General features: G+C 45.1%; 1 protein-coding gene across 1 annotated transcript in view; it reads left to right on the forward strand.

Moving 5' to 3' along the window:
- adamtsl3 (ADAMTS-like 3) overlaps window positions 1-19,929 on the forward strand; it is a 185,553-nt gene that overhangs the window by 138,373 nt on the left and 27,251 nt on the right. The window contains exons 16-20 of the mRNA XM_085356359.1: window positions 5,193-5,476; window positions 5,556-5,685; window positions 15,658-15,868; window positions 15,957-16,136; window positions 19,323-19,476. Coding sequence (XP_085212485.1) covers window positions 5,193-5,476; window positions 5,556-5,685; window positions 15,658-15,868; window positions 15,957-16,136; window positions 19,323-19,476 — 959 coding nt within the window. The remainder of the gene's footprint in view (window positions 1-5,192; window positions 5,477-5,555; window positions 5,686-15,657; window positions 15,869-15,956; window positions 16,137-19,322; window positions 19,477-19,929) is intronic.

Here is a 19,929-nt window from a genome sequence, read left to right on the forward strand (position 1 = left end):
CAGAAGCAAACATCCTGTGAGCTCAGGATGCGACACTGTCAGAGTTATCGTCTGCTCTCCAACACACTTCAGTGCTTTTTAATAAACAGCTTGTCTTCTTTTCATAAATACGAATCATCCCCTCATTAACTCTGCTGTTATCAGCTGCTTTCACAATGCATCTTGACTTTACAACACACACACACACACACACACACACACACACACACACACACACACACACACACACACACACACACCTGATCCATTCAAAGGTGGCTCCATTCATTCAGTCCTTAGTTACTACAGCACATCATAGCAGTGTGTTAGAGAAAGCTCTGCACAGATGTGCTGCATGGTGACAGATGTGTTCTAGTTTATCACTGCACACATTTGTGTGTATTTCAGTTCTATTTATATAACAGCAAATATAACAGTGAGGAATCAGAAGCATTTAAGAATCACGATAACAATCTGGTCAAAAACATTGTTGATCTTTATAGTTCGCTTGATTAGCACTGCTGCACGAGCACAGCAAGAAGGCCCTGAGCTCGATCCCACCACCTGGGCAGAGCCTCTCTGTGTATGCTGGGCTCACACTCTGTGATTTTTGGCTCATTTTGAGCCGATTTTTCAGTCGTGCGACCGTTTTGGGGATCGGCCCAAGTTTCGCCTTCATCGTGTGTCGTGCATCGTGTAGTATACGTGGGATAACGAGAAGCGATTAACACCTCACGACCAGCTCCCGATCATCAATCGTTCGGTCGTAAGAAAATCAAACCTGTTTGAAATCCTGGCGGCCGTCGTGAGGGCGTCACCGCAGCCTCGCACACTGCGCACGCACAAACACAGAAATGAAAGTGAAAAGACGGAGCAGCACGGCGGCGTGTGATCTGGACACAAGCGATGGAGGCACAACTTGTAGGACTTTGGCTCATCCGAGCCTTTTTGATATGGCCTCACAAAATTATCACGACCACAACAACCGTGAAAATAGTTGGATTTACATGCTGCTCAACCACAGCTGATCAATGTTTTTCATTAGCAATTTAGCAAAGTTGATGGTGGTGGTGTGTCTGTGTGAGAGAGCGAGCGACAGATTTTCTGTTATAAGCTTCATGTTATGGACGCACAGTGTGAGCACTCAGGTCGCATCAGAGCATCGTGACCTACGAACTTCTAACCCCTGCGAGTCAATCGTGCAGTTTGAGCAGAAGCTCAGTTAACAGCATTTGTTAATAATTTTTCCTTGAACTCATCCAAGCCGTCTTAGTTTGGGTGATTCAGGAGGAAGTCGTGTTTGGAGAACTCTTCTCCTCAAATAATCCTCACGCAGGCCTGAGGTTGGTTATAAGTTATTGTTCTCCTGGATTAAGTTGGTGGCTGTGTAACCGGTGTGTTCCTGGTTGTGTCTGACGATGAAAGCTAAAAAGAAAGAAAGACCTCCAACTTGCTCGCTCCAGCTCCTACAACCCAATGCAACCAACTTCCAAGCTAGCAGGAATTATCTGTTCATGCTAGCATTGACTGTGCCTATAACACATATGCAGCACATTTAGAGCAGCTAGCAAAGACAGACACCATGATGACAATAATGGAACTAAAAACACGCGATCGGGAACATCAGGGTGGCTAAATATACAGTATATGTGTTTTTTTACAGGGTTGGAAGAGACGGTTTGGGTACTAGAACACATGTAATTATAACAATATGTAATTTATGACCCGTTACAGCTGCTGGACAGAGAAGACATCAGAAGGTTGTGTAGAGACCTCCTGTCTCCTCCAGGACAGCAGCTGCGTCTCAGTACTCAGCCTCCGACGTCCTGTGACTGAAAACGGGACGTATTAGTTTGTTGATACTCGTCCATAGAGAATCATGGCTTTCATCATGCTGCATGTGCACATTAAACCAAATCCAGGTCAGTTAACCTCCTGTAGACCCTGGAGCCCTGCACCAAAAACGTCACGCTCACACATGACATGAGGTGGCTGACTTGGTTGGTGGGTTACTGCTAGTCCTACATTAGGTTATGCTAGCTAACCGGTGACAGAACAAAAGCTCAGAGTATGGTGTTGGGTAAAACGAGGATAAACTGTGCTCCTTCACTCGGTCTCTTCAGCAGTAAGTGTTCTTCATCATGTGTTAGCTGTACTGTTCGGGTTTGTGAAGCACTTGAAAAGTGAGGAGTGAGGAGACCACAGCCTGTTTCTCTGAGGTTTATTACCTCAGAAGTGTTCACCCACCCATCCAAATGATCGATTCAGGTGTTCCATCACATCCATGGACGCAGGTGTATGAAATCAAGCTCCTGGGCAAACCTGCAAACGTTTGTGAAGGAGCGGCTCGCTCTCAGGAGCTCAGTGAACTCCAGCGTGGTGCTGATGCCACCTGTGAAACTTCCTTACAAATGCACTTCTGGAAGAATGGTCAACCATTCCGATGAACACACTGCGAAATGTTGTGGAAAGCATTCCCAGAAGAGCCGAGGCTGTTACAGCTGCAAAGTATTTTTAGACTTTTTGTCCTGACAGTGTGAATTTAGCAGAAGAGTTTGTGTCTGTCATTACAGCAGATGGGGAGCGCCTGATCGGGGGTCTCCATACTCTCATGCTGTTGTAGATGAGAGTTCAGCTTTTATACTGAGGAGCACGTTTGTTTCATTAAGTAAAACTTGAACCCAGAACTCTTGAAACACCGTGTAAGAGCTTCACGTCGCTCTGACACAGTCTACGCTTCTTTTTCAGGTAGCACAAACCCTTTGCAGGTATATCATCCTACACACACACACACACACACACACACACACACACACACACACACACCAGGGCTGTGTGAATCTGTCCGGGTGTGTTTCCTCTCCCACCGCGGCTGATGATAAGCATGTGATTATCGCCTGCTGCTCAGGGTCTGGTCAGTCTGATAGCCTCCCTGGGATCCATCAGCTTTCTGAGCTCACACACACCTCAAACACTTGGCAGACACACATTTGCTCATCAAAGACTTTGCAAACACGCTCTTGAAACACCTCCCGTGCACGCGCCCTCAGCGGGCGCCAACAAATCGTCTTCGCACGCAGCCAAGCTAATCTTATCTGAGCCACGTTAATTTGGTGAGCATGTGAGGCTCATACTGGAAACGAGGTAATTACACCGCGTGCTGCAAAAAGCATATTAAAGGGGAGAAACACGTACTGTTAACACCGACTGCGATGCTCATCGGGTCTCTTTGCATTTATCCATTCCACCTGAGCACAGCACAGCCGACAGCAGCATAGATATAAACATGACCACACCCTTGCATTATTAGGGGCGTGGCCTCTGTGACTGACAGGTGGATGGTGACACAGGCTTCACCTGAGCTGCACATCTGGACTATGTTTGTGCTGTTGGAGCCTTTTTGGGATCATTATATGGCTGCTGTGAGGTTAGCCGCACTAACAGATTGTCCAGGAAGTCTGAGCTCCAGCTTGGGTGAAATAGCAGGACTGTGTCTGTGGATGCAGCTTCATAAGCTAGTTAGCATTAGCATTACAGATAATGAACTCCCAGACCTGTAAATCATTTGTGGGACGCACCACAGACGCCAGAGGATTACCCAGAAGTCCTGCAGTCACGCCTCGGTGCGGTGGATCTGTTCATGCAGACGAGGCGTCTTTAATGTTGTGGCTGATCGTGTACATATACCGTGGTTTTATCAATTCAGCCTGATCGCAGCTATATTCTGCATTTTTCCCTCCTTATTTCTGCACGTTTCCGTCTCACCTGTCAGACGGTGACTGAGCTCTAACCTACCTCCCAGTCACAGAACTCTGTCTAAATATATGCCACCTCCCCTCCAGGGAGCTGAGAGTCTGGCCTCCAGGGAACGTATCTCTCTGCTTATTTGTCTTAACAAGCTCACGGTCGCACATTTCCTGCTGTGCATCTGTCAGTCAGCAGCTCCAGTTATTATTCTTCGCTTTACTGCCAGGCAGCAGCGGCGTTGGCTGTTTCCTCAGCACGACGGTGTGTTTGTCCATCATATTATCTGCTGCACATAGACAGAGTTGTGTGTGCCGGTTTTACGCGTTCACTTGATTCCATAAATGACTGTAGAGTGAAAAAAGGGGAATCACTTCAAATGCTTTATTTTTCCTGCAAATGATTTTCAAACTCAGGCTTCGCTCTGGGATCTGTGAATATCGTTCACTTCGACAGGCGTTATTGATGAATCTTTGGAGGTTGGACAATGTGAAATTCAAAAAAGAAACTCAACACGATATTCATGGATTCGATATGGAAGCTACGATACAACAACCTTCATATCACAGCTGAGTCACAGTTATAGAAACGTAAAACTTAATGTTGAATTTATCAGAAACATTTCCTCTCTGGAATTTTCCATTTCTTTATTGGCCCAAAGTTCCCGCCCAGCAACAAGCTCCCTTTACTGCTGCTTTTCCTCAAAGTACCTCAAACCTGCATTATCTGTAGTGACCAGCAGGGGGCGCCCCCTCTGGAAAACAGCATGTCAACCACATGTTGTTAGCCAGTGAGTGAGCGGCGTCCTCGCTCATCACGTCCAGTTTGCTGGCAACGATGTAAATGCTCCGCCTGAGGCTCCACTCACCAGTGGGCGATGTCACGGTGATGTCACGGCCTACAGTCGAGAGGCTCAAGCGAATGATCTCACCATACAACACGCAATGACACAGAAACAACACGTACATGTTGTCGTGTAGGAATGGTGAAAACACACTTTTATATTAGAAATATGTATAAATACGCAGACAAAACAATCCTGAAAAACTGAATCTGTGGACGTCTGGCAAATCAGTTATTCAGGTTTTAAAGGTGGGTTTAGAGTGGGTGTGCTAATTTAATTTATCTTCTATTTTTGCTTAAAAATGTTGAGAGTGACCAGAAATATCAGGATGATGAGCACACAGATTAACACACATATGTAAGCATGATTATAGCAGTCACACATGTAAGTGGTCACCCAGCAAAGGTCCATTCAAGCCAAAGACGTTTAGCTTTAGTTAACTGTGATGTCTTTGGTGCAAATAAAATATTCATCACACTCTAAAAATGTTAAATGAATAAATTGCAGATGCAAGCTAAGCTCGTAACAAAAAAAAGGTTGGAAATGAGCTTTGCAGACATTGAAGTGACCACGTGACGTCACCACTGAAGGACTTATTGGAGACTTTTGCTCTCGTCCTGTGCAGATTCATACCCGGGCCCTGGTCCCCCTGCAGCACCACCTGCGGCCCTGGCAGGCAAACTCGGGAGGTGAAATGTCAGGTGCTGCTCACTTTCACCAAGACAGAGGTGGACCTTCCAGAGGAGGAGTGTGGCGGGGACAGGCCCCAGCTGGAGAGGCCCTGCAACCACGGGCCGTGTACCAGAGCCACCGCAGTCCGAGACCACGGTGCTCCTTTGTTCCAGGCTGACGACCTGCACAGCTGGGACTTCAGAGGCTTCACTGCCTGCTCGGCCACGTGTGCTGCCGGTGAGGTTTGCCGATCGGATGCTCGCAGCTGAAATGCTGATGCTTCTTCTAAACATTTTTCTGTATTTCCTCTGCCCAGGCAAGCAGACAGCAGTGGTGAGGTGTGTGAACAGGAAGCAAGATGAGGAGGTGGACGACGCTCTGTGCGATCCATCCAGCAGGCCGTCGGTAATGATCCGCATCTGTAACCCTGAGCCGTGCCCCCCAAGGTAAGAGACCGCAAGGTCACCGAAGACACGGAGAAAGCTCACAGTCTGCATGAGCAGAATACAGCGACGGGGCTGAAAGCTGAAGCATTTGTGCATCACAAGCATGAATATTAGTGCTTCTTCAGTCAAGGAAGAAGGGCGGGGTTGCTTTTTAATAGCTGTACTAGCAGCTACAGCTGCCTGTGTCAGGCCACGCCCCTAATAATGCAAACATTAAGCCTTAATACAAAACAGCTGTGTTACAAAAACATTCTCCCCCCTGTACAGGTGTCATGAAGGGGGAAACTGTCTATAGACAGGGCTGCACATAAGTGCTCTGCAGGTGCACATTCGCTGTCAAAATAAAAGACGCGCACCAGATAAGACGTTGCAACGCGCGTTTGCGTACATAAGATTTTCTGGAGGAGGACAGACATTTGTTTAGAACTCTTAAAGATGTCGAATGTGCACCTGCAGACCACTTATGTGCAGCCCTGTGTACAGAGACCAAACTATGTGCATCAGGCTGTAAACAGCCTCTGCTGGACATTAGTGGAACTGCAGCTTTGGGGGATTTCCGTGTGTTTGCTTCATCTGTCAGCTCTGCTCTGCATACGTGGGTAAAGGTTCAGCAGTGATGGCAGTTTATGCAGGATACTCTGTCCCTTATAAAAAGTATCTTCAGGAAAATAGCAAGAAAACCTTTTTTTTCACAGATGTCATCATGTGAACAGCAAGTGTTGCTCACATCAAAACCATAAGATGCAGTTCTGTCTTTAAGCTCTCGAGCTGCTAGATGTCGACGTTTGATTGAGATGAATAATCAGAGGAGCCAGTGTCTCTTCACCAGCAGACGCTCTCGAGCAGAAATAACCACAGCCTTGGCCTCTGCGACGCGTTGGAGTGTTTACAGCTGAATTTTCTGTCCTCTGTAATTTGTGCGCTTGTGCCGGTCAGCCTTTGAGCAGAATATCCAATGCAGGCTCACATCACCTGCTGGGCTCCTATTGGCTCACAGAGAAGAGTTTCTGGAAAACCTTTCTGATTTCAATTTTATGACTTCCACAAACAGCGTGTGCATTATTGAAGCCACGCGCTTTCCAACAACCAAAGACAGATTTGACTCTGCAGTAAAGAGCCTGGTCACAGACATCAGTACGATTAGACACACACACACCATACACACTGATCGGTGTTAGTTAAATCATTACTGTACATGTGAAGGGTGTGTGTTCATGTGTGAGGGTGGGCGGTTCCTTCGGCTCCGTCTTTAACAGGGTCACGAATGAGCCTCCACTAACAGTTTACAGTCATATTTCTCCACACTGACCTCTGACTTCATATAAAATGCAGCGACTTCAGTGTTTTATCCTGTTTCATTCAAATACAAATTCACGGGAAACTTGTGGTTTGTTGCATTCTGCCTCGAAATATCACAGTGACGAGTTTTGTTGTTCCGATCAGTTAATTCTGGTATGATGTTGAAAGAAGCTCCAAAAACGAAGGCGGAGCAACAACAATGAAGCCTTTATTGAGCTGATAAAGTCCGGAGGCTGGTTCAGTCAAAGCTGGGATCCAGGGAACGTCTCCAGAAAGCTGCTTTAACAAACTCCCACTGCATCAGCTCCCAGTTCAGGGACAGGAACGACGGGAAACTCATCCAGTCGACTTTGTGTGTCTGTGCATGAAAGTGTGCCATCATCAGTGGAGCTGCGCTATGAGGATTCACCATGGCGACGGGTACATAAACAGCAGAGCCTCCGTTAGGCAAAACGTGACCGTGTTTCAGTGAAGATACGTTAACTCCACCAGTTATCCAACCTGAACAGATGATGATGCTGGATTCCTGCCACAGACTTATTACAGTCATGTTTACACAGGCGACAGGATCTGAACATTAAAATGTAGATCAAACAGATAAGACGCCGCGCCCTCCTCATAGACCTCTGGCTTTAAAGTCATTTTCAGAGCCTGTGATGATGATGGAAACGATGTCTCAGGTCAAACAGCTCAAATGCCTACTGTACACTTAAAACCCAGTGTAAGGCTGTCACAACACATTCAGGTGATCTGTCAGCTGGATCCAAACCCACCTCCAGTCACCTGCAGCCTCTGTGACCTGTACCAGGATGGATCCGTCGGTGCGACTGATCAGCTTCACACAGATGTGTTGAAACGAACGAGGGCGAGTTTTTAACTCCACGTGCTTCATGGAAAACGTTCCAAAGCATGAAACTTGTGTATTTGTGCGTTCCAACATATGGCTCTATTTTTTTTGCTGCGCCTTAATGAGATGTGAAAGCAGAGAGGGTGGAACGCTGATGTCAGCAGTCTAGACTGACGGAGGAGATAAGGCTGTGCCAGCCCGTCTCTGAATCACCACCGCAACCCTGTGGACGAGGCGCCGGGCGCTCTGCGTACGGTCTGATTTCAGAAGAACAGAGAGTGAGATGATGCTCGCTTATTTTGAAACCGAAGCTCGTTCTTGTTTTAAGCTCAGTAGAGGAAAGCTCAGATGAAGATGTGGATTAGAGCCGGGAGTGCAGCGAGAGTTTGCGGGCCGATGTAATCGCCCTGTTTACTGAATAAACACAATAAGACGGCCGGGCTGCGGTGAAGCGTCCGGGAACACCGGCAGGCTGCTGAGCACCGAGGGACGCTCCTGCTGATGTCAGAGCAACACACACTAAACAAAAAACATATAATTATATAACACAGTGTGTTGGCGCACACACATGCTGCATCAACCCAAAGACACGTCAGTTATTTACTGTTGAATATTAAACACACACAGTCGCGCTTTACTGTAAATTCCCACAGAGCATCGAACATGTGACGCAGGAGCCAGAGCTGCCTCAGCATCCGTCGACAGTCACGATGGATGTTTGCAGGTCTTTGTTCTCATATTCCTGAGAATCTATTGAAGCATCATAACCGGCTGAGGGAGGCTCAGCCTCTACATCAGCGGCCCCCGACCTTTCTGCGCCACCGACCGGTTTAATGTCACAGACCGGCCTTTAAGGTGCTGCAGATAAATACAACAAGATAAAAGGATACGACCAAGACAAAAACTGTGGATTCGCCTTTATAATAAACAAAAATTTACTGTGTAATTGTGTAACTTTATGAGCAGCTTCCTCTTGAAATAAACTCATTGAACGTAATCCTCATTCAGTGTTGTTCAGAAGAAAAGGAAATCATTGATATTGTTGGGAAATCACAAACAAACAGGTCTACAGACTTTGATGACATTGATATGGAAATCGTTAAGAAAGTTATCAATGGCATCTCCAAACCTTTAACATACATTTGCAATTTGTCTCTACAAACTGCTGCAGTCCCAACACAAATGAAAACAGCTAAAGTAATACCACAGTTTAAAAGGGAGATAGACACAAATTCACTTTCACAATTTTCAAAAATACTGGAAAAAGTTTTCATTAATAGACTTGACAAATTTATAGATAAACACAAAATAATAATGGACAGTCGGTGTGGTTTCAGACCAAACAGATCACCATCCATGGCTTTAATGGAACTAATTGAAAATATCACCAATAATACAGATCAAAGACAGTTGGTGTTTTCATTGACCTAAAAAAAGCTTTTGACACAATCATGAACTATTACTTGATAAGCTGGAGTATTGTGACATTAGAGGAGTGGTGCTAGAGTGGGTCAGGAGTTATTTGAGAGACAGGCAACAATTTGTGAAGCCTGGCGATTATCAGAGTGCCTGGGGTCAGTGCTGGGACCAAAGCTGTTTATCCTCTACATCAATGATATATGTAAAACATCTGATATATTACAGGTTATTTTATTTGCAGATGATACAAATATTGTTTGTGCTGGAGAGAATTCACAGCAGCTTTTTTTGTCACACAAGAAATGATTAAACTGAAAACAAGGTTTGACAGAAACAAGTTTTCACTAAATTTGAATAAAACTACATTTATGTTGTTTGGAAACTGTAAAAAAGATGCTGGAGCGAAATTGTTGATAAATAATGTTGAAGTAAGTTTCTCATACAAAATTTCTGGGTGTGATAATAGACAACAAAATCTGCTGGAAACCTCACATGAAGCATATACAAGCTAAACATTTTTTGCCTTCCAAATCACTCCAGGTACTTTACTGTACACTTACACTGCCATATTTGGCATATTTACTGTGTGGAAATCTGGGAAATGCACACCAAACTTCACTTCAGCCATTATGAAAAAAGCAATCAGGATGATTACTGAAGCAGGATTTAGAGACCACACTAACATTACGTTTATGACGTTTATGGATCTTGTAAAGTATAAAACTGCAAAAATTATGTACAAAGCCAGATACAATATGTTACCAGGAAAAGAACAGAGGATGTTTTTGACAGAGAAGGGGACAATTAAACCTGAAGACTCGAACAAAGGTTAAAACCTTTTGTGTTGCCGTTTGAACAGTTTTTCTGTGGACCTACAGCAACGTTCAAGCATTAGTCAGCTCATAAAGATGTTTCGAAAACTGCTTTTGGAAGAATGTGAAACTGATAAAGTTGATGAGCCATTGTTTATGTAACTATGCTATCTATCACTGTAGCTATGTTAATACTAGAGATGGACCGATCCGATATTACGTATCGGTATCGGTCCGATACTGACCTAAATTACTGGATCGGATATCGGAGAAAAATAAAAAATGTAATCCGATCCATTAAATATCACGAAAGCACCTCACAAAACTTGCAACACGCCGTAACTCGCCTCAGAACGTTAGCACGTCGGAGCAGTATGCATCACGTGATAGAGCGGCTGTGGCATGCGGGACCTGTCGGTGGTCTGGATAGCATGTGGAGCTTCGCTAGCAACCCGGCATTTCATCTCCGACAAAGTTATCCCCGAGAAAAGTAAAGCAAGTGTGTAAGTCCATCTCTGAATGTTTGTAAAGCATTCCTGCGTTAAGCTTACCAAACGATATATGGAGTGACTGCCTCTCCTGCTGCTACTTCAATCATGAAACTGCTTAATGATCAGCTGATCGGCTTTTCTGTCGCGACTCCGTGTCTCTAGTTTGCTTTTGGCCCACTTTGCACCAGAAAGAGGAAACCAGCGGCTGAACAACAGCAGCACGTTTAAGCTTGATAAGCTGTTGGTAGAATTTATTTAATATTACTTTCTACTCGAGGATCTTTTTCTACGTAGCTGACGCTGGTAACTGTGCAGGGGCGGATCTAGCAAAGTTTAGCCAGGGGGGCCGATAGGGCATTAACAGGGAAAAGGGGGCACAAAGACATACTTTTCTTTCTTATTCTCATTTAAAATGTCGAGCTTTTAATAAATAATTATCTGGCACCCAAAATTTTAATTTGAAGTAAAATGAATAGAAGTCAATTACTGTATATAGTAACTATTAAGTCTAATATATATATACCCTAGTAAGCTATAGTACTTTTTCCTTTGGGAAGGTACCATCTGTGCAGTCTGCAATTTTGTTGAAGAAAGATGTTGAATCTATTTAATATTTCTTGAAAAATAATTGATTTCTGTGCATTTTTTTTCACACTGCATCAAATTAAGGTTGATTACGTCGATTAAGCATCATGAGGTGGAGCGTGAGGGGTGGTTCCCTATTTTTATTTATTTATTTTTGTTGTTGCTGGGAGTTGGAACCCTATTAGTTAGGTTGCTTAATATTTATGCTAAGTACTCTTTAAAATACCAGAATAGGGAGGATGGTGTAGGTTTAAGTTTATTAGATTGATCAGTATTGCTGAACTATGAAATATTTTTTTTGTATACAGGTATAACAGAACAGCTTTAGTGTAGTTGTTGTTTTAAACTTGAGTATGAACTTATACAAAATTCAGCAAGATATTTAAAAAACAGTTTTGTTGATTAAAAAACACTATATCGGATTCATATTGGTATCGGCAGATATCCAAATTTATGATATCGGTATCGGACATAAAAAAGTGGTATCGTGCCATCTCTAGTTAATACATGTCCTTCATTCTTGTTTGCTGTGTGGGGTAAGTGATGACGGGAATCAGGGGTAACAATGAACAGTGGGATTCAATAGAACTAATACGTATGTTATACTTCTTCCTACTCCATTTCAGACTTAATCATTGTAATTTCATTTAGACTATTTTATTTTATGTATTTTCTATTTTTGTTTTGTCTGAGCACATACGTGTGTGTATTTACATACATATTCCTGTGTGTACATGTAAATGCATCCTCCTCTCTGCCCCTTAATGCTCTCTGGTCGCTATGGTAACGTGCAAATATTTCTTTCAAAATAAGACACACAGCTACAACACGGGAAAGACCCAGGGAAACCGAGTTAAGGATAAAAACCCTGAAAACCATAAATTTCACACCGAGCCTCAGCTCCCACGGCCCGGCACCAAATGGCCACGGCCCGGCCTTTGGCCCGGGGGTTAGGGACCGCTGCTCTACATCATCACACCAGCAGCACCAGGCTGACCAGAAGGTTCCCAGCTGAGCCTGCGCTGCACTGTTTTCAACAGCCTTACACATGGAGTAAGCAAAGTCCAGCTCTGCCAAAGTGCCATTAAGCACAGGAAATGATGAGCACACAGTGGCCTCACAGTATATCCTGTATATCCAGTGTCGTTAACAGCAGTTAGAAGCCTTCACATGTGTTTGTTGTAACATTAGTGAGAGGATGAAGCCAAAAACACATCTCAAACACACAAATCTGCTTCACATTGTTCTCAGTTTTACACTTTGATTACATATTCTGATTATGACCCGTTTTCTGAATCCCAACAAGCGTCATGTGCTCCTGATATTCAGCCAGCAGCGTGAGTGGGTGTGTGAGCTCTAAGTTTCCAGCACATTTCCAGGCACCGGATGGATGTTTGCCCGTCCAGTAGTCTTACAAACTGATTCACACGCAGTGATTTATCTCTCCCTCCTCCTCTAATGGACATTTACAGGAAGCAGCTGCAGAGTGCAGGCGCGCGCACACACACACACACACACACACACACACACACACACACACACACACACACACACACACACGATTTCAGAGGACGGTGCATCATAGATTCATTCGGAGACTTACCTTAACCTTAAAATATGTCTTCACATTAAAATGTGATGATTTATGTTTTGCTGACTTGCTTTTTCTGCTCATAACATGATTGTGTGAACAGATTTAGGTCCCTACAACATGAGTAATACCCCTCACTCCCGGGGTGTAGCCCGCTGCCTGAGTTTGGGAGTCCAGCAGCGAGAGCGCGGGGAGGTGGAGAACCTCCCCTATTCCCTCTTCTGCTGTGTCTATAACTCTCTCCCACTCAGCCTGTGCATGTGACTGCTATACATCATTCTCCTCAGCTGGGATTCGTGTCTCTCCCTGTGGTTTCTCTGACCTTGTGAACTGAAAGAACACCATAAAGACACCTGCGCTCTGTATGAGGTCGGTGTGTAGTTTGTGGTCCACCGCCGTCAGCAGTCAGGTCGGACATTTGGGAATAATCTTGTATCCCACACAGTGAGAGTGGATTATGCAGCCTTGTCCTTGTTGGGGTTTTTGTGCAGCAAATAACTGAGACCAGCAGCTCAAAACATTATCTGTGAAGTGAAAAATACTGTGATGAAAAAAATAAAGGAACGCTTTGAAAACACGTGAGACCTCAACGTGAAAACAATCATGCGGGATATCTATACTGATATGGACCTGGGAATGTGAATAATCAAAATACAGAGGGCTGAAAAAATGATGCAGCAGGCGAGTCACATTTGTTCATATTTCATTGCAGCAGCTCAAAATGATACTCAGTAGTTTTTAGGGCCCCAGGAGCTTGTGTATAAGCCTGATAATGTCAGGGCATGCTCCTAATGTGACAACAGATGGTGTCCTCCCAGATCTGGACCAGAGCACCACTGAGCTCCGGGTCTGAGGAAACATAACATCCCAGAGGTGTTGTGTTGGATTTAGGTCAGGTGGACGTGGGGGGAAGTTAATGGATCAGTTCCTTCATCCTCCAGGAAAGCAGCAGAGAGACAAATGAACACAAATGCCAATCAGGCTCCACAATGCTGGGCCCTCCCCTGGTTGGGCCCTCCCCTGGTTGGTCCCTCACCTGGTTGGTCCCTCACCTTGTTGATCCCTCACCTGGCTGGGCTGTCCATCTGGCTTACTGACAACCCCTGACCAGTCGCTCACTCTTGGTGAGCTTCCTTTCCAAGCTGACAGTTCAGCTTGTCTAATGGTTTGGTGGTTTTGCACAGGACTTGGTCTCAGGCTGGTTGTCACGATGTGTTTAAGGAACTTTGCCGCTCGTAGTCTCTTAATAGCTGTTAGTCCCATGTTGAGGACAGGATGCCTGCGGCAGAGTGTACAACTTGGCTTCTCCCCAACTCAGGTGACGCTTGCTGACCGAAGCTGCTCCGATGGCCCACAGTGGGCATGTTGGTGACTCCACTTTCCCCACACGTGTAGATTTGGTGGTTGAGAAAAACTGAATCTTAGAAGTTACCTGATCACAGGAGCATGTCACACAGGTATCACTCTTTCTGAGCTCAGTACTGACGCTCGTGGGTAACTGGGATCTGGGTGTAAACCCGCTTCGGTTCCTCAGGGTTTCCCAATCGAGTCATCAGTGCAGTGACATGAGAGAAGCAAAGCAAAACTCAACACTAAACTAAATCTCTTCCTGCTGCGCCAAAGCACACAGAAGAGCTTGAAAAAGACACAAACTGATAAATCATAAGGTCAACCAAGCAAAAGCCCAGATGTTACTGAGCTCATTATCTCTACACAAAACAGTGTGACGACTTTTTTAAATGTGTTATTACAGTTATAGAAAATGCATACATTTACACTGCGTTCCACATCATTATGCATGCGACATTTCAATTAGTTTTTGCTTGTGTTACTCTCACATCTTCTGAGATAACTGCCGTCAGCGTCAGATGGGGTTTTAATTAGTTTGTCAGGTCCTGTTAATTATAGAGAAACCTCCTTAAAGAGGTCGTTCAGCTTTATTAAGAGAATCACAGTTTTCGGGCAGCGTGTGGAGAGAGAGATCTGTCTGAAGTTAAAATGAGGCGAATAGTGCAATGTCTGGCAAGACACATGAAAAGCCGAGGTCATCAAACTGTGAATGGAGTTAGTCACGGCACAGATGAATAAAAGTCTTTTAAAGAAAGTTTCTGTGTGAGAAATTCAAGCAGATATATTCTGTTCATGTCTGGCTCAACATTTGGATTCATGGACTTTGCTTTGCATGATTCACAGTTCAAAGTAATCCTTCTTTATCTGATGCTGGCCTCAGTGCAGCCCCTCAGTTCATCCTCTGTCTGGTATAATTTGGTTTAGCTCCTCCCCCTTTATAGTCATCCTACCTTTATGCCAATTTTGTTTGGCTGCCCCTCACACACTAAAAATGAGGTGGGTGGGGCTTCAGTCCAAAGCCTCTGGCTCCTCCCACCTGAGCACTGACTGTCACGCCTCCCGCCACACAGTTGTGAGCCTGTGCATCAGTGCAACCACATGATTGGCTCATAGGTTTCTGGTCTGGCTGTTGATTGGCTCTTCAGCACCGTCCATGCAGTTAGAGATCTCCTTCTGACCGCACAGAGCAGATTTATGAGGAACAAGCTTGTTGTTCACCTGCAGCTTGCTGTATGCGTGCGGTGCATGCATCATAACACAACACATCTGTGAAGTTTTGTTTGAGTGCTCAGCTGATGCAACATCAGACATGTTTTACATAACCGACGCGCAGCACGGCTCTGCATCGTGATTAACGGCACCTAAAAATGATGCTGGACAGAGTGAGAGTGTTTCATCTCCCCCACATGAGATGCCAACATACCTGAAGCCTCTGGTCTCTTTATTTGCAGTACCTGAGTATTTGATCATACTTTTACAAGGTGACACAGAGGCGTCTTTTAATCCTTTGATTAACTCTGTTGCTTCAAGGATTGAGCTCGCCTCTTTCGCTGTCTGAAGCTCCGTCTCTCTCGCCAGGTGGGAGGTGACGGCGTGGACGGGCTGCTCTGCGTCCTGCGGTGTCGGCATACAGACCAGGAGCGTGTTTTGCATGCGTCTTTTGTCCGTCGACCAGCAAGATATTCAGACTATTTCAGAGGACGCGTGCACGGATTTCCGACCTGCCATCCTGCAGCCCTGCAACCAGGTGGACTGTCCTCCAGCCTGGGAGACCGAGGCCTGGCAGCAGGTACGGACTTTCTGAGCGTGTGTGTACGGAGGGTGATTAATGCCCTGTCTTTCTACCTCCTCGCTCTTCTTCTGCTTCCTCCCTCCAGTGCTCCCAGACCTGTGGTGATGGTGTTCAGGTGCGGAAGGTGTACTGTAAGCAGCTCCTGTCCACGGGGGCCTACAGGTGGCTGGGGGACGACGCCTGCCAGGTAACCAAGCCCGCTACAAACAGAGGCTGTGGCAATATGGACTGTGTGCCCTACACAGCAGGAGGAGAATGGGGAAAGGTGAGCACACAGTGCAGAAATGTCATATTGTTTTTTCATATTGTGCAACGTCTGATTTAAGCTGCAGCTGGATTGTACTGCCAGTGTCTTTAATTAGAGTTAGATTAAACGGCTTCAGCAGCAATCAGAGTGCAGTAGATGGGCAGGAAGCGTGCTTAGAGGCAGGCCTGACCAACCAGAGGTCTGTGCAGGCGAGCAGGGTTAGGACTCACAAACCCAGCCTGGAGCTTGTTTTGGAGAGACAAGACCATTAAGCATGAAACCATCACATGTGGTCTTTGTCTTTTCTTCACGAGCACTGGTAAGAAACCCTTTGCTTGTTTGCTTGCAAACATTGATATAGTGATGTCATCCTAAAAAAGGAGCGTGAGCTTTTTCTCCGTACATGAAATTTGCACATCAGCGTTATATTCCTGCCTGTTTCCTGTGCTTGCTGTTAGAGAAAACCTACAGCTGCCTTCCTGTGTCTCAGTGATAGCAGGAAGTCGAGTAACTTGAAGCTGCTTGCCTCAGTATTTCAGTGATTCGGGTTAAAATATGGTCGATACGTTTTGATTTTTTTTTTACAAATCAATTTTGGTGGTTGCCATGGTAACACATTCCTGCTGAAGAGCCAGGCTGGTTCAGGTTCAGCCCCTCAGGTAGATTTGTTTTGCAGTTAGAGAAGCAGGCAACCGTTCTGCAGACATCAAACTCAGACAGCGAGCGGAAAGAAAATAAACGGGAGGAAAGAACTTAAAGAACAAGAAAGGCAACAAATTATAAACACTAATACTATAAATACACCGATTCACATTAAAAATGAATAAATGGAACAGACATGTGAACAGTTTGCTATAGCTTAACCAGATGAACTATAACAGCTGGGACAAAACTGTTTCAGGCCAATAAAACACAGCTTCAAAGAAGTGCTGTCTGCCAAAAAAGTACAAATCTGAGTCCAGGAACAAATCAGTCACTTTTTCATGATTTCAGGTTTTGCCGTATCCTCCCACTTTATTTATGCTAACACACTGGCAGGTAGACTGGGCCACTGAAAACCATCTGATTGCAGATGTTTGAGGTAACTAGAGCCAGATGTGGGTGTGCTGAGCTCGATATGTACTGAAGGTCCTACACCAGTATACCTGACGCCCGCCTACTGGGGGGAAAACACACACCTGGTACCAACTTTCTAAAACTCATAATGTAACTTTATAACATGAACCATTTCTCACTGTGCAACAACCTAAAGTTATATAATGTTAACAGAGAAGGACCAACATTAGCCTTACACTCACAAACAGACCAGCTCTATTCTGCCAGCTCAACACTTACATCACCACGGACTGCCATTTGGCTTTTTCTACCTTTAAAACCCGGAGAGCAGCCAAATGGCTTTTAGCTAAGCTTTAGCTTCAGCCAAGTGGAAGCTAAATTGGCTAGTCATTCATATGTATATTAGGTTGTTAGCTGGGAATTCTGGAGGGAGGGGAGTGGGGGTGTGTGGATGAGGGGGTGGGGGAGCTGCTAAAAGCTGTGAACTTCCTTTTGTGTTTCATCTTGATGCATTCTCAATCATCCAGGGAAATAAATCTCCAAAAGTCACCAACTTGGAGTGTTTCAGTTTGCCATCTTAGGGAGAAATCAACACACATGGGTGTAGGTCCTTTGTTGCTGCGATTTATTGATAAAAACAGTACAAAAAACCAACCATTTGTACACATATTTACAAATAATAATAAAAAGTGAGTGAGTACATTTCAACATTATACCAGTGGTCTGATTGATGCCACAATGGAGCAAATCGAGCAAAGACTGATAAGTTCGCTGCAATTTCCAGTGTGTGGGGATCATTGGTCACCAACTGCATCACGTGCTACAACCCTGGTCTACATATCACCGTTGATGAACAGCTTTTCCCATCAAAGACTCGGTGCTGTTTCCTGCAGTATATTGCAAGTAAACCTGACAAGTTTGGGATCAAGTTTTGGGTGGCTTGCGACCTAAAATCCAAGTACATTTGCAATGTCTTCCCATATCTTGGCAAGGACCCCAATCGTCCCACTGGGGAGAGACTTTCTGAAAATGTAGTAATGAGGCTGATGGAACCATTCCTAGACAAGGGCAGAAATGTTACCACGGACAATTTTTTCACATCGCTTTCACTTGCGCAAAAACTTCTTAGACTGAAAACCACCATCCTCGGCACAGTCAACAAGATTCGCAGGGAAATTCCTCAATCCACTAGTGGATTGGCTAGTCATTCATATGTAAATGTGGTGGAGCTTGCAAGAGAGTTGGCTCACTCTCATGTAGCTGAGAAGAAGGCAAGAAAAGAACAGTTGCTTCGGACACAACCCTCCACACCTAGTCCTGGAAAAAGAGCCATGTGTCAGGTCAAACACAAATGCAAGAACAATCATGCCACTGTGCGATGTGTTCACTGCTACAGATACACATGTGGTAAATGCAGACTACAGATACCATGGCAGTGCCAGGATTGTGAGTGATTGCTGAAAATGTTGAAATGTACTCACTCACTTTTTATTATTATTTGTAAATATGTGTACAAATGGTTGGTTTTTTGTACTGTTTTTATCAATAAATCTCAGCAACAAAGGAAATACACCCATGTGTGTTGATTTCTCCCTAAGATGGCAAACTGAAACACTCCAAGTTGGTGACTTTTGGAGATTTATTTCCCTGGATGATTGAGAATGCATCAAGATGAAACACAAAAGGAAGTTCACAGCTTTTAGCAGCTCCCCCACCCCCTCATCCACACACCCCCACTCCCCTCCCTCCAGAATTCCCAGCTAACAACCTAATTTACATATGAATGACTAGCCAATTTAGCTTCCACTTGGCTGAAGCTAAAGCCTAGCTAAAAGCCTACCAGCCATTTGGCTGGTGGTGGGTTTTAAAGGTAGAAAGGTAGAAGCCTGGGACTCCTAGTGTCAATGGAATAAAATAATAGAATCTGAGTCTATTCTCTCTACAGGGCATATGTTACCACCTTCATTAAACTATCTATGGACAGTAATATAGGACAGTAATGTGCCGGGCATATCAAATATTCCAATGAATAAATTCCTTCTTCCCTCACTTTAACCACACCTGACAGGAGAATCAGCCAGTGTGACCCAGCCGGGGTCCTGCAGATCTGTCATGAACCTTTCTGCCGTGTCTAACGTTCCTCTGCAGTGCTCCGTGTCCTGCGGTTTGGGGATCCAGCGCCGGGAGCTGCTGTGCCTCCAGCTGACGGCGGCGGGCCGTCAGGTGACGGTGGCGAGGGAGCAGTGCTCGGGTTTACCGTCCCCGCCGCTCGTACGAACCTGCCGCATGATGGCCTGTCCCAGTAAGAGCACACAAACACGTCCGTCCTGTGGAAAAGACACTTTTCCTGTGACCATCTGTGCGGGACACTGGGTTTGATGCCTGATTTAATGCACATTTATTACACGCACACACTCGTGTTCAGGCTGTTTCACCTGCTTTGCCTTGGGCAAAGGCAGGTGACACGCCAGTTACATCAGTCACTTTAATTCACATAGACTGGTTATTAGACGGCGCTTTACTGCTCTAGATGAGCACTCAACAAACCTCATTCACCCATTCATACACAGAGTGCACGGAACCGCTCTTTTGGTGGTCTCCTTTGGGTGGCGCTGTCACTTGGTGTTCGCTCTCTCTGCGTATCACTTCCTGTTCCTGTTCCAACACAGTGTTTTTGTGTAGCCAGTTTAATTAAAAACTTACAGATAACTTCTTATTTCATAGTCTAATCTTCAGGTGCTTCATCCGAAGCCCA

The sequence above is a fragment of the Diplotaxodon limnothrissa genome, linkage group LG1 (assembly GCF_057381915.1).
Source record: "Diplotaxodon limnothrissa isolate DT_005_m linkage group LG1, D_limnothrissa_male_GT1.1, whole genome shotgun sequence".
NCBI classification, from domain to species: Eukaryota; Metazoa; Chordata; class Actinopteri; order Cichliformes; family Cichlidae; genus Diplotaxodon; species Diplotaxodon limnothrissa.